General features: G+C 34.1%; 2 protein-coding genes across 3 annotated transcripts; one reads left to right on the top strand and one right to left on the bottom strand.

Moving 5' to 3' along the window:
• Positions 1 to 873: 873 nt before the first annotated feature.
• Positions 874 to 5,671, top strand: LOC101250035 (poly(A)-specific ribonuclease PARN). Of its 2 annotated transcripts, XM_004243992.5 has the most exons (7): positions 874 to 1,372; positions 2,076 to 2,206; positions 2,883 to 3,211; positions 3,508 to 3,621; positions 3,887 to 4,013; positions 4,095 to 4,365; positions 4,733 to 5,671. In XM_004243992.5, the coding sequence occupies exons 1-7, from the start codon at positions 1,002 to 1,004 to the stop codon at positions 5,523 to 5,525; spliced, it is 2,136 nt and encodes a 711-aa protein (XP_004244040.1). In that variant the 5' UTR covers positions 874 to 1,001; the 3' UTR covers positions 5,526 to 5,671. The 2 variants fall into 2 exon arrangements, with proteins under 2 accessions (XP_004244040.1, XP_019070513.1); XM_019214968.3 differs by lacking the exon at positions 874 to 1,372 and having other exon boundaries at positions 2,902 to 3,211.
• Positions 5,672 to 6,834: 1,163 nt separating this feature from the next.
• LOC104648543 (clade XIV lectin receptor kinase) lies at positions 6,835 to 9,229 on the bottom strand. The gene has a single exon (NM_001321050.1). The coding sequence runs from the start codon at positions 9,067 to 9,069 to the stop codon at positions 7,069 to 7,071; it is 2,001 nt and encodes a 666-aa protein (NP_001307979.1). The 5' UTR covers positions 9,070 to 9,229; the 3' UTR covers positions 6,835 to 7,068.
• Between the last annotated feature and the right edge of the window lie 1,494 nt (positions 9,230 to 10,723).

Genomic DNA, 10,723 nt, shown 5'->3' with positions numbered 1-10,723 from the left:
ATAAATTTTGAGGAAAATAAATAAATAAATTTTTTTATTTTCTGTTTTGTATTTGTGAATGTGGATAGAAATTCAGAATATATTAAACTATAGGGTATAAGGATTTGTTGATGAATTGTTTTTTTTTTACTTTATATTGATGAATATTCTATAATAGGCATATCGTGGTTTTTTTGGAATAAAAAATATTATTTTATTTTTGATTATTATATAATGTTTTTATTTGAATTTGTTGATAATTTATTATTTAAGATCACATTCGAAATATGTAATTAGAGACAAAATACTTATCGTTCTATTTCAAATTTGAGGTGATTATGTTATTTTCACATAGGAGTGTGCATTCGGTTTGATTTTATACGATTCGATTTTTGATTTTAAAGAAGTGTAATTCAATCCAAACGAAAATAAATTTGGTTTGGTTTTTCTCTTTTTGGTTTGGATTTTTTCGGTTTGGTTAATCGATTATGACAATAGTTAAAAATATATCCTTGAAAAGAAGTAGTATGAGTCTCGTTACAAAAATAAAAATATTGTCATAATCGATTAAAACACCTTCTTGAATTCTAGGTACATTAACACAATTATTGAGGTTGATTTTTGATTTTTCAAGAGTTATTATGAAGGTGTTTTGATCGAAAGATGATTTATCCTTGAAAAGAAGTTGTATGAGTCTCGTTACAAAATAACGTTGATTGAACCGATTCTAAATTGCTTAAATTTACCCTAGAATGATCCATATTCGAAGACGCTTACACCTAAGTCCTGACTAAAAAATATTTACTATTCTCTCACAATCTTTATTGATATACGTGTGGTCGATAGTTATTCAAAGGCTTAAATAAGCTTAAAATATAATCATAAGGATATTTTAATTCTAATAAATAAAATAGATGAATAAAAATTAATTTAGGTATTTTTGTATTTTACAATTTTCTCCAAAAAGAAAAAAAAAAGGGACCTTCATCCCTAAGCTACGAACGCGAAGGACTAAGCAAAGAATGAAGAAGCTGTGTATGTGGAAATCTTTATCAACTACGCGCCATTTATCCCACGCTCCGACCACCATTTTCACTACGCGCCGCCGCACACTCTCATCATCTTCTTCCTTCGATATTAAGAATGTTACCAAATCAAACTTCGAATCAGCTCTCAAGGACCTTCGAGGTCTTCTACGGGACGCCGATTTCGTAGCTGTAGACTTGGAAATGACCGGAGTCACCAGTGCTCCTTGGAGAGAATCATTCGATTACGACCGGTATGATATTAGCTACCTGAAAGTTAAGGACTCCGCCGAGAAGTTCGCCGTCGTTCAGTTCGGCGTTTGTCCCTTCCGGTGGGATCCTCACAAGCAATCCTTCATCGCTCATCCGTAAGTTTTCGCTCATCCTTCTTGTGTTTTGTTCGGTGAAGCATACATAGAATCCCAATCAACTTATTTAGAACTGATCTTCTAGTGTTTCTCTGAATGATATAAAGGATAAGTATAGTTTACTGCAACTTATTTGAATTTGATGCTTAGTTAATTGATTGATGTTTTTTGTCCTAGTGAATTCTTTATGAACAAAGAAATTGATTTGTTTTTGGAAAACCGTTTATCTTAAGGAGAAGCTTATCTTAGAGCCTAGACGATGACACTGAAGCACACATTAAGTGCGACAAAACACTCGACATGTTTTGGCCCTTGCTTCAGGGCTTATGGCGCCTTTGACAATACTGTGAGAACTGTCGGCATTCCTGTTTGTCCAAGTAGGGAGCTCATGTGAGCATTCCAGTGTCGAGAGAAGGGAAAGTTTGTTTCTCTTGCTTTTGATGAAATACAAATCATCACCTGTTTAGCAGCAACATATATGTTTGACTTTGAGATGTTGCATATTGCATTTTCTGTATCAATGCTTTTTTAGGATGGTAACATATCTGCAGTGTCAATATCAAGTCCGCTCTATTTGGGTGTTCTGCTCAATACGGGCAGAGTAAATGTGTTTTTTCAAGGGGACGAGCAGCATAGGTTGTCTTTATCGGTTAATGTTACATTTTGAATTTTCAAGTCTGATACTCTTATTTCTCTTTGGCAGACACAACTTCTACATATTCCCACGGCAAGAAATTCCTGGTAGCAACCAATCCCGTGAGTTCCTTTGCCAGACAACATCACTTGATTTCTTGGCAAAATACCAGTTTGATTTCAATCTGTGCATACGTGAAGGTAAGTCCTTAACACCTTCATTTGCTCTCTTGGACAACTTAATGAGATCATATCATGTTGTAATTTGGCAATTTTATATTAGCTGCTAGTTTCAACTTATATGAGTTCACATCTGCTTGTTTGAGTCATATGAGGTAGGTCCGAACTCTGACTGAACTTGTCTACAAGCCTATGATTCAAGTTGTGATGGCGATCCTGAGATTTGGTATACCAAATCAGTTTAAGTCTCTTGCTATATTTTGGGTTTTAACTTTTTCATCTTACCAAGATCTCCAGCGACTATAATTAAAGAGAAAGGTTTAACTATCAAATCATGAATACCAGCAAACCTATATCAACTTTTAATTGGTATCATGGACTTGAATGTTTACCCAGAAGAACAAATATGAAATTCATTTATTCATATAAAATTCCTTTGGAAGTACATTCTTTTACTAGTTAGTTACCACCAATATCATCAGATTTATCTCCATGTAGCGTTCTGATACTGTCAAATTTGGTTAGTGAGGTGTTTATACTTTGTTCATTTTGAAGCATTTAGGATTTTAAATTTCCAGACTAGGTCACTATTTAGATTTTTACAAGAGTTATGTACACATTGAGTTTCAGTTTTGCTAGCTCAATTATATCTTCATTAGTTTTATTTTTGAGATTTTACACTTCTATGTAATCTCAGGAATCTCTTATTTATCCAGAAGCCAAGAAAAGGAGGCACTGGAACGTATAAGTTCAATATACATGGATGAATCATCAGATTCCGTGTTTGGCTTGAGTGAAGATGCAGACTTCCCACTGGTTAGGATGGCAGATGTTCTATTTGCTGAGAGAATGAAGAACACAATAAGGGAATGGCGTGATAGTTTGTTAAGCAAGGGAAGCAGTAGCTCTGAAATTAAACAAATATCAACTGATCCAAGTCAGAGATTTCAAATGGTTTTCTTCAAGACCCGTCCAGGCATTGCCCTTAGTGATTTTACTTCTCGCCAACTAAGGGTGATTAAAGCGGTAACGAGCTCCTCTTCCATTTCATTCTTTTATTTTTGTACTATAATCAACTTATGGTGTGAGACCGTGAGAGCGTCTGCTCTTATCCAATGTTAGCAACCGGTCACTTTTTGTCTAAAGATCTGTATAAGAGGATGCATTCTTTTATTTAAGCAGGAGGTAATCACTTACCTGGCAATAGTATCAGTTAAACCTTTTCTTTGTTCTTCGGCAATTCCTCAGAAATGAGAGAGGTGCTAAAGTATATAGGAGTTGATGTGATATTGATGATTGACTTGGTGAACTTGAAAATGCAGGTCACTAAAAAGCATTTCAAAGATCTCGCCTATATCCGAGTAGCAGGTGAATCAACATCTCCACAGCAATTGATTGTCTATACAGATTCCAATGATGACAGAGATCTACTGATGGTAAGGCATGAAGGCTTTGATCATAAAGAAATTCTTGTTGAAACATGATATGGATGCAATGAATACATTCGTGACTGTTGCTGTGCTTTTCCAATTTCTTTTAGAATCTATGAGTACTAGTAATAAGCTTCTTTATTTATTAACTGCTGTTATTCGTATCATTTTTTCCCAATATGAGATCTATTCTCTTCATTTTCTCCAATATAAGTGACTCCTCATCTTGATTGCATCTCATCAAAGCTATTCATGTCTTAATATCAAGTAGAAAGAGGTGAAGGATGGCCTTCGTAAAGAAGCGGAAATGAAGGTCGAATCTGCTGTTGGATTTCGACATGTTATTGATCTTCTTTCATCAGAGCAAAAGTTGATTATCGGTCACAATTGCTTTCTTGGTAAATATTTCCTTTTTGACTTATGGAAAGGCTACATTATGTATTTCAAGTTTTGCTCAACACTTTATACAATGAATGCAGATGTGGCACATATGTACAGTAAATTCATTGGTCCACTACCTTCAACCGCTGAGGATTATGTATCTTCCCTTCAGAAGCTCTTTCCTACCATAGTGGACACCAAGATACTCTTGAATGCAAACGGTGTTTTTCGACAGACTTTAAATAAAAGCAACACCTCACTATCCAGAGCATTTGTCTCTATCTGTCCTCATATTGCTTTAGGTATCAAAACATCTAGTTTGGCTGATAGACCGTGTGTAGAAGTGGAGGTTCAAGTAGATGAAAAAAGGTTACCACCAATCCCACACTACTCTTGAGACTGAATCTACATGATGCAATTTGTTATTTCACTGCGTGCTTACCATTTCCATTTGCCCGACTGTTTCTAGCGTGGCAATTGATTTTGATCTACATCTTTTACGCACATCTTTCTTTTTCTCCTGTTGGAGTTCTGTATGCATATGACACTGTGATGTTATGTGTGTCTCAACTGTGTTTGCTTTGCATCTTGGTCTATTTGATTAGGATTGTGAAGAAAATTTTTCGCCTCTTTCAGCACTCCTATAGCATTAACCTATTGAGCCGCATCTCGATTTATAAATCAAAAAGAACAATGTGAATAATCCTTGTCACTAATTTTTTAAGTTGATTTGCAGATCCTCGAACTGGAACTCAGGAGCCAAGCATGAAGCTGGCTATGATGCATTCATGACTGGATGCATTTTTGCACAGGCGTGCAATCATCTAGGCATTGATTTCACCCTCCATGTGCTTGGTGGAGATTTAGCGAAGGATACAAAGCTTCAGAATTATATCAATCGCCTTTACCTTAGCTGGGTTAGTGGTAACGTCATTGATCTAAGTAGTGGGAAATGTACACCAGACTCCTCAGCTTCTAGCAACCTCAAAAGTCGGTACCAGGATATCTCATTTCCTAGCATCATTCTGTTGTGGGGATTTCCATCTAAACTAAAAGCAAGGGAGATAAAAGCTTGTATAACACAAGCCTTTGGCCCAAATCCTGTTTCTTCTGTCTACCACTTGGATGAAAGTGCTGTGTTTATTCAGTTTAGCAAGCCAGAACTGGTTTCTAAGTTTCTAGAAATGAAGGAAACTCTAAGTAGGAACAGTGATCCAATTTCTGTGTTGCATCCTCTTTCAAACATTCTGAACGGGGAACACACTCATGCAGCTACCTACGATGTGTATAAACAAATTTGCAGTTCATCCATCTCAAAGAAATTATTTGCAGATCAGGCTGAAGCTATTGGTATCAAACACAAAACAGTGTCTTCTAGGGGAGATCGAGGTAAAAAGGGAAACCAAGAAACAGAAGTTAGGATGTTCAATGAGAAAGCAGATGATCTGATAAGTTCACCATATGGCTGCTCTGGAACAGATCGATCAATGGAGTCTTTTTATCTAGATGAAGTTCTGGCAAGCAAATAGGAGTAGTTTATGTATCATGCATGATATGATGTATATGTAGATCATTTTTGGCCATATTTGTTTCTCTGATACCTACAGCAGCATGTATAGTGAGATTGTGTAACACACATTATCAAGGATCATTCTAATGCTTCTTCATGAACAGACATCAATCTATTTTTCTCTTCATGAGAAAGTAGATACTCAAACATTTATAGAATTGAACAAGTAGATACACATGTTTACATGACAAGTAGCGTCCTTCGTGGCGATTGTAGGACGTGTGTGTTTACTTGTTCAACTTTATACAAATCCAGTGTCTTACTTGTACAGAACTAAAATTAAACCATATAGATGTCTGTTAAGGCCAAGTTAAAGACGTATTTATGTATTATGTCTTTTTTTTCGACTCAAATTTCAAATTTTTTCGGTCTCTTTCACTCTTAACCAAATAAAACTCCGTTTCACTATTAAATGATGTTCAGACCTTGGATGCTTATGCAAAAGAGTGTAACAACAAGTCACTATCTTTAATACTAGAAATAGATAAAGTATGATATACTTTTTGCTTTGAAGGTTCATTGTCATCAATACTAATTCCATGTATATTCAGTATATATATTACAGGTTAATAAATATACATGAAAATGAGCTTTACTTATTTTTGCCTTTATTTAGTAGATCCTCTAAATCCAAAGTACCTTCCAAATATTAGCTAACAGAGAATTAAAATCTTTTGCCCCTCTTTGGCTCTTCTCATCTTCTCTATAAATTGACTATTTGTAACTCATCATCTTCATGCTCCTTACCAAGTGTCCTTTTTATGATTCCTTTGTGTTTTTTCATAACCACAACTCGTTTGAGACTAAGGCGTAGGTTGTAGTTAAGTTACATATATTGACAACGTAAATATTTTTCATGCTATTGGTATAGTTTAACACCGTTGACTAATTGTTAGTTAACATTTTTACGTGATTATTAGTCAATGTTTATCAGAGAAATCACCAAGATTTTCTGTTGACAGAAGAGAGAAAGCACAGTCTGTCATCAACAAAATGGTATTTGTTGTTTGTTTGGAATGTGCTCTCTCTGCTTCTGCCAATAGAAACTGTTAATTCTTCTTTTGGATTCTCAACAAAGATCACACATTTTTCTACTCATAATCTGAAGAGTGAAAATATTTCAGTGAATAACACTGTATATAGTGTTGAGAGATCCTGTTTTTGACTAACTACTATCCGAATAGCTCTTTTCAGAATAAGCAGAAAACTTCACACGTTGAATTCGAGTGGTTCTCCTTTCATATAACAGGAAAAGAATGTGCAGGAGATGAAATAAAATGACATGTTAATCGGATTAGATTGAACAAACTTGAAATGTTTCAGGATAACAGACAATAGCATAGAGTTCAATATAATGGATTTGAACTCAGGCTACAAAACTTTCCTCATTTCAAACAATAGTCAAAAGGCCTAATGTATATCAGCTCACATTACAATTGCACACAAAAAAAATGAAAGAATTTCTAGCTATATATATTGCAGAAAATTCACAAGACTATTACTCAATCTATTCTGATTTCGAGCTCATGTTCTGGTGCCTCACTCCCTTCACTGTCTGAGAAAATGTCATCAATGTTGAACGGGATGCTAGTGGAGAAAGTTAGAGTTGGTTTCACTTTCGGAACAAAGATAGGTTCCGCCTCATTGTTGAGTATCTGAAATACTCTCCTCATACAAGGCCTTTCTGTGCTATCAGGATTTGCACAGCTCAGTCCAACAAGTAGCAACTTTTTCATCTCTTCCTCTTTGAAGTCTTCGTTAAGCCTCTTGTCTGCTGCATCGATAATCCTACCTTCAGAGTACAGTCTCCAAACCCAATCAACCAAATTCACCATTTCATGACCAGTACCTTCTCCTTCAATTGGTCTCCTCCCGCAAGCCACCTCTAGTATAACCACACCGTAGCTGAAAACATCAGTCTTCTCGGTTGCTTTTCCGTATTGAAGGTACTCAGGAGCAAGGTATCCCATTGTTCCAGCAGTAAGTGTTGAGACTGGACTCTTGTCATGATCCATAAGTCTTGCCAGCCCAAAATCGCCAAGCCTCGCATTGTAGCTTGCATCAAGCATAATATTGCTTGCTTTTATGTCTCTGTGAATTACCTGCTGCTCACATTCTTGATGCAAATAAGTCAGAACAGACGCCAAACCAACTGCTATATTGTACCTGTAAGGCCATTTCAGCGGATTCCCATGCTCGGATTCCTGGTATAGCACCTTATCAAGACTCCCATTAGGCATATAGTCATAAACAAGAAGTAACTCTCCCTTCTCAATACACCACCCTTGCAGCTGAACTAAATTTTTGTGCCTTAAACATGCTATGATCGACAACTCAGCGCCAAACTCAGTCTTACTTTCATGGCTGTGCTTAGATCTTTTCACTGCAGCAATAGAGCTCGATTCCATGAAAAACGCCTTGTAAACAGTACCAAAAGCCCCATTTCCTATAATCCTGCTGGAATGAAATCCTCTTGTAGCTGACCTCAGCTCCTTGTAACTGAACTGCCTCGGTCCAGTAACAAGCTCGGCTTTCAAATTCTTCTCTGTGTTAAGACCCCTCCATTTCTTAACAGAAATCCAACCAAAGGCTACAAGAACAGCACAAAAGAAAGCTGGACCACCAATTCCAAAACCCAACCCAAAACTCTTATTATGATGTTTATGGCCACCAGAATCTTGAATAATCGGAGGCTTTACAATCACGGTATTATCAGAAACATTGTGAGGAGGCCTCACAGGGCCAAATCCATAAGTTCGAAAACTCCAATTCTCAATACTATGCAATTCAGTACTCCCCTCAGTAGAAGCAGCAAACCCCACATACATAAACTCTTTTATATAATCAGACAAGTCAATATCAACAATCAAGATTGGTTTTTTAGGCTTTAAACTATAGTAACTCAAGAAAACCATCAACTTCTTCTCCTGACTCTTGTAATCAATCCAACAACTAATCAAATTCCTACTTTTCAAATCTACACCAGCTAACCTCAAATTTGCAGTCTTTATTGAAATAAGACTATCAATATCAAGACCAACATGATTATCATCAGGATCATTAAAATGCAAATCTTGTTTAGTATCAAATTCAACAGCAACAAACTTATTCTTAGTTAACTGTGAAGAATTCACCAAACCCAAAAACCCACCTGGACTACCCAATGTCTGATTATCAGGTGACAGAAAAAAAGCCAATCCATCACCAAATGAAGAGGGGTTGATGTTAGTAACAGAAAAAGCAAATCTTGTTGAAAAAGACGCCGTTTTCTTGGTTTCTGGATCGAAAAACGAGATGGGGTTATTGTAAATGAGGGAACCAGAGCTTGAAGATGGAACTTGAAGATCTCTAGTTAGACCAACAACACCATTACGTAGATAAGAATCACCAAGAAGAGTGAAATTGCGAAGTGTAAAAGATTGCAAATCAAAGCTGCAATTTTGTGATGATACTAATGACAAGAAACTGAAGAAAATCAAAAATCTGAAAATGGAAACAAACATGGTGGAGAATTTTTTTGGAAAAATTGAATCTTTTTTCAGAAAAATGAAGAACAAGTAGATAAAATCTTGAATTTACACATTAAAAGTGATTGAATTAGTGGAGATGATGGAGTAAAAAAAAAATGGATAATGGGGTATAAACGGTTTATGAAATATAGGCGCCTTTGGGTTGAAGAAAGAGATTAGAGAAATATTTATGAGATAATTAAGTATTTTAATTAAGAAATAATCAAATCACTTTTGTACTTTAATTTTTCATAACCTTCAACTTTAATCTTTTGAGATGCATTTGCTTCGTCACTTTCATTATTTTGATTTTTCCGATTATTCTATGATATGTTTATATTAAAAATAATTTATTTATCTTTTTAGAGCATAATGTCTATGTATAAACTATTCTTTTAGCTTTTCAGGTTTAATTTGTGAGAACCTTTTTTTTTGGATAAAAATATATATATTACTATTATTTGATAATCATAATTTGTGTTAACTCGCGTTTATTTTGACAAATTTTATAATATATCTATCCGAAATAACTATCATGTAGCTTTGTACATCAAATAAATAGATAAAAATAAATCATCTAATTATATTGTCTTCTATCATATTTAGACTATTTTTAGAACTCCATACATAACTATGAAGGAAGAGAATTTATAAAATACAAATACTTAATACGTAGAATAATAATATTTTTGATCATTCAGATATATATATCTAACAAATTATATTAATCTACAATTATGAAATGTCTTTTCTTTTTTCTTTTTCTTCGCAAACAGTTTCTTAACGAATTAACTATTTACAATAACAATTATTCTACGTAAGCTTTTCTTATCACTATTATACATCAAATCTACATAGTGTTATTTCACGTTAGAATAATATACATTTAAAATAATCTATACTCAAACATATTTTCTTACATAAAAATATAAAAACCACATTTAATCAGAAGGTTTAATATATTAAATATCAATGGATCAAAATTAACTTTATTTATAGTTGAGGGATTAAAATACTATTATCATAAAAAGTTATAAAGAGAAAAAGTATATAATAATGTCTCGAGGAATATAATATAAATTATAACGGTAATATAGACTTGCAGACGAATTTGGAAGTCCTACTTGTTGAGGGTCCCTACTAAAATAGAAATTTATATAATAATGTGATATATATTTTAGTATTATTATTATATTTTTTTTATATATTCTTCATTTGAACCGAGAGTCTATTAAAAAATAATTTATGATATCTTATGATATAAAGGAACAAAACATAAATATATTCTCGAACTATTATAAATGGTATGCAAGTATGTTTTCTTATACTTTTGAGACATTATTTGTCGTCCTAAAAATAGAGCATATACATCCTTCACTGACTAAATGAGAACACGAAGTGCAATTTTATCGTCGGTTCAACGGATAAAATTATGATACGTATATGTCAGTTAGTATAAAATGTATATATGCTCTATTTTTTGGACGGTATATACATCAATGTCTTAAAAATATGACGGAAGGTATCTGTATATTATTTATGATGTTCGGAAATATATTTATCACTTTTTCCTAATATAACTGTTGTCGTCTTCTAAAATTTCTTTTTTGAATTAAAAATTTATCAAAAATAATTTATTTATCTTACG

This window comes from Solanum lycopersicum, chromosome 7, assembly GCF_036512215.1.
Source record: "Solanum lycopersicum chromosome 7, SLM_r2.1".
Classification (NCBI taxonomy): domain Eukaryota; kingdom Viridiplantae; phylum Streptophyta; class Magnoliopsida; order Solanales; family Solanaceae; genus Solanum; species Solanum lycopersicum.
The sequence above is the reverse complement of the archived record's forward strand: the minus strand, read 5'-3'. Positions and strand labels throughout refer to the sequence as shown.

What these genes read in the sequence shown, in the direction of transcription:
- LOC101250035 (XM_004243992.5), top strand. Translation starts at nt 1,002, where the DNA reads ATGAAGAAGCTGTGTATGTGGAAATCTTTATCAACTACGCGCCATTTA. An exon ending in CAATCCTTCATCGCTCATCC is followed by an intron (nt 1,373 to 2,075) that starts GTAAGTTTTCGC and finishes TCTCTTTGGCAG; the next exon opens with ACACAACTTCTACATATTCC. An exon ending in ATGACAGAGATCTACTGATG is followed by an intron (nt 3,622 to 3,886) that starts GTAAGGCATGAA and finishes AATATCAAGTAG; the next exon opens with AAAGAGGTGAAGGATGGCCT.
- LOC104648543 (NM_001321050.1), bottom strand. Translation starts at nt 9,069, where the DNA reads ATGTTTGTTTCCATTTTCAGATTTTTGATTTTCTTCAGTTTCTTGTCA.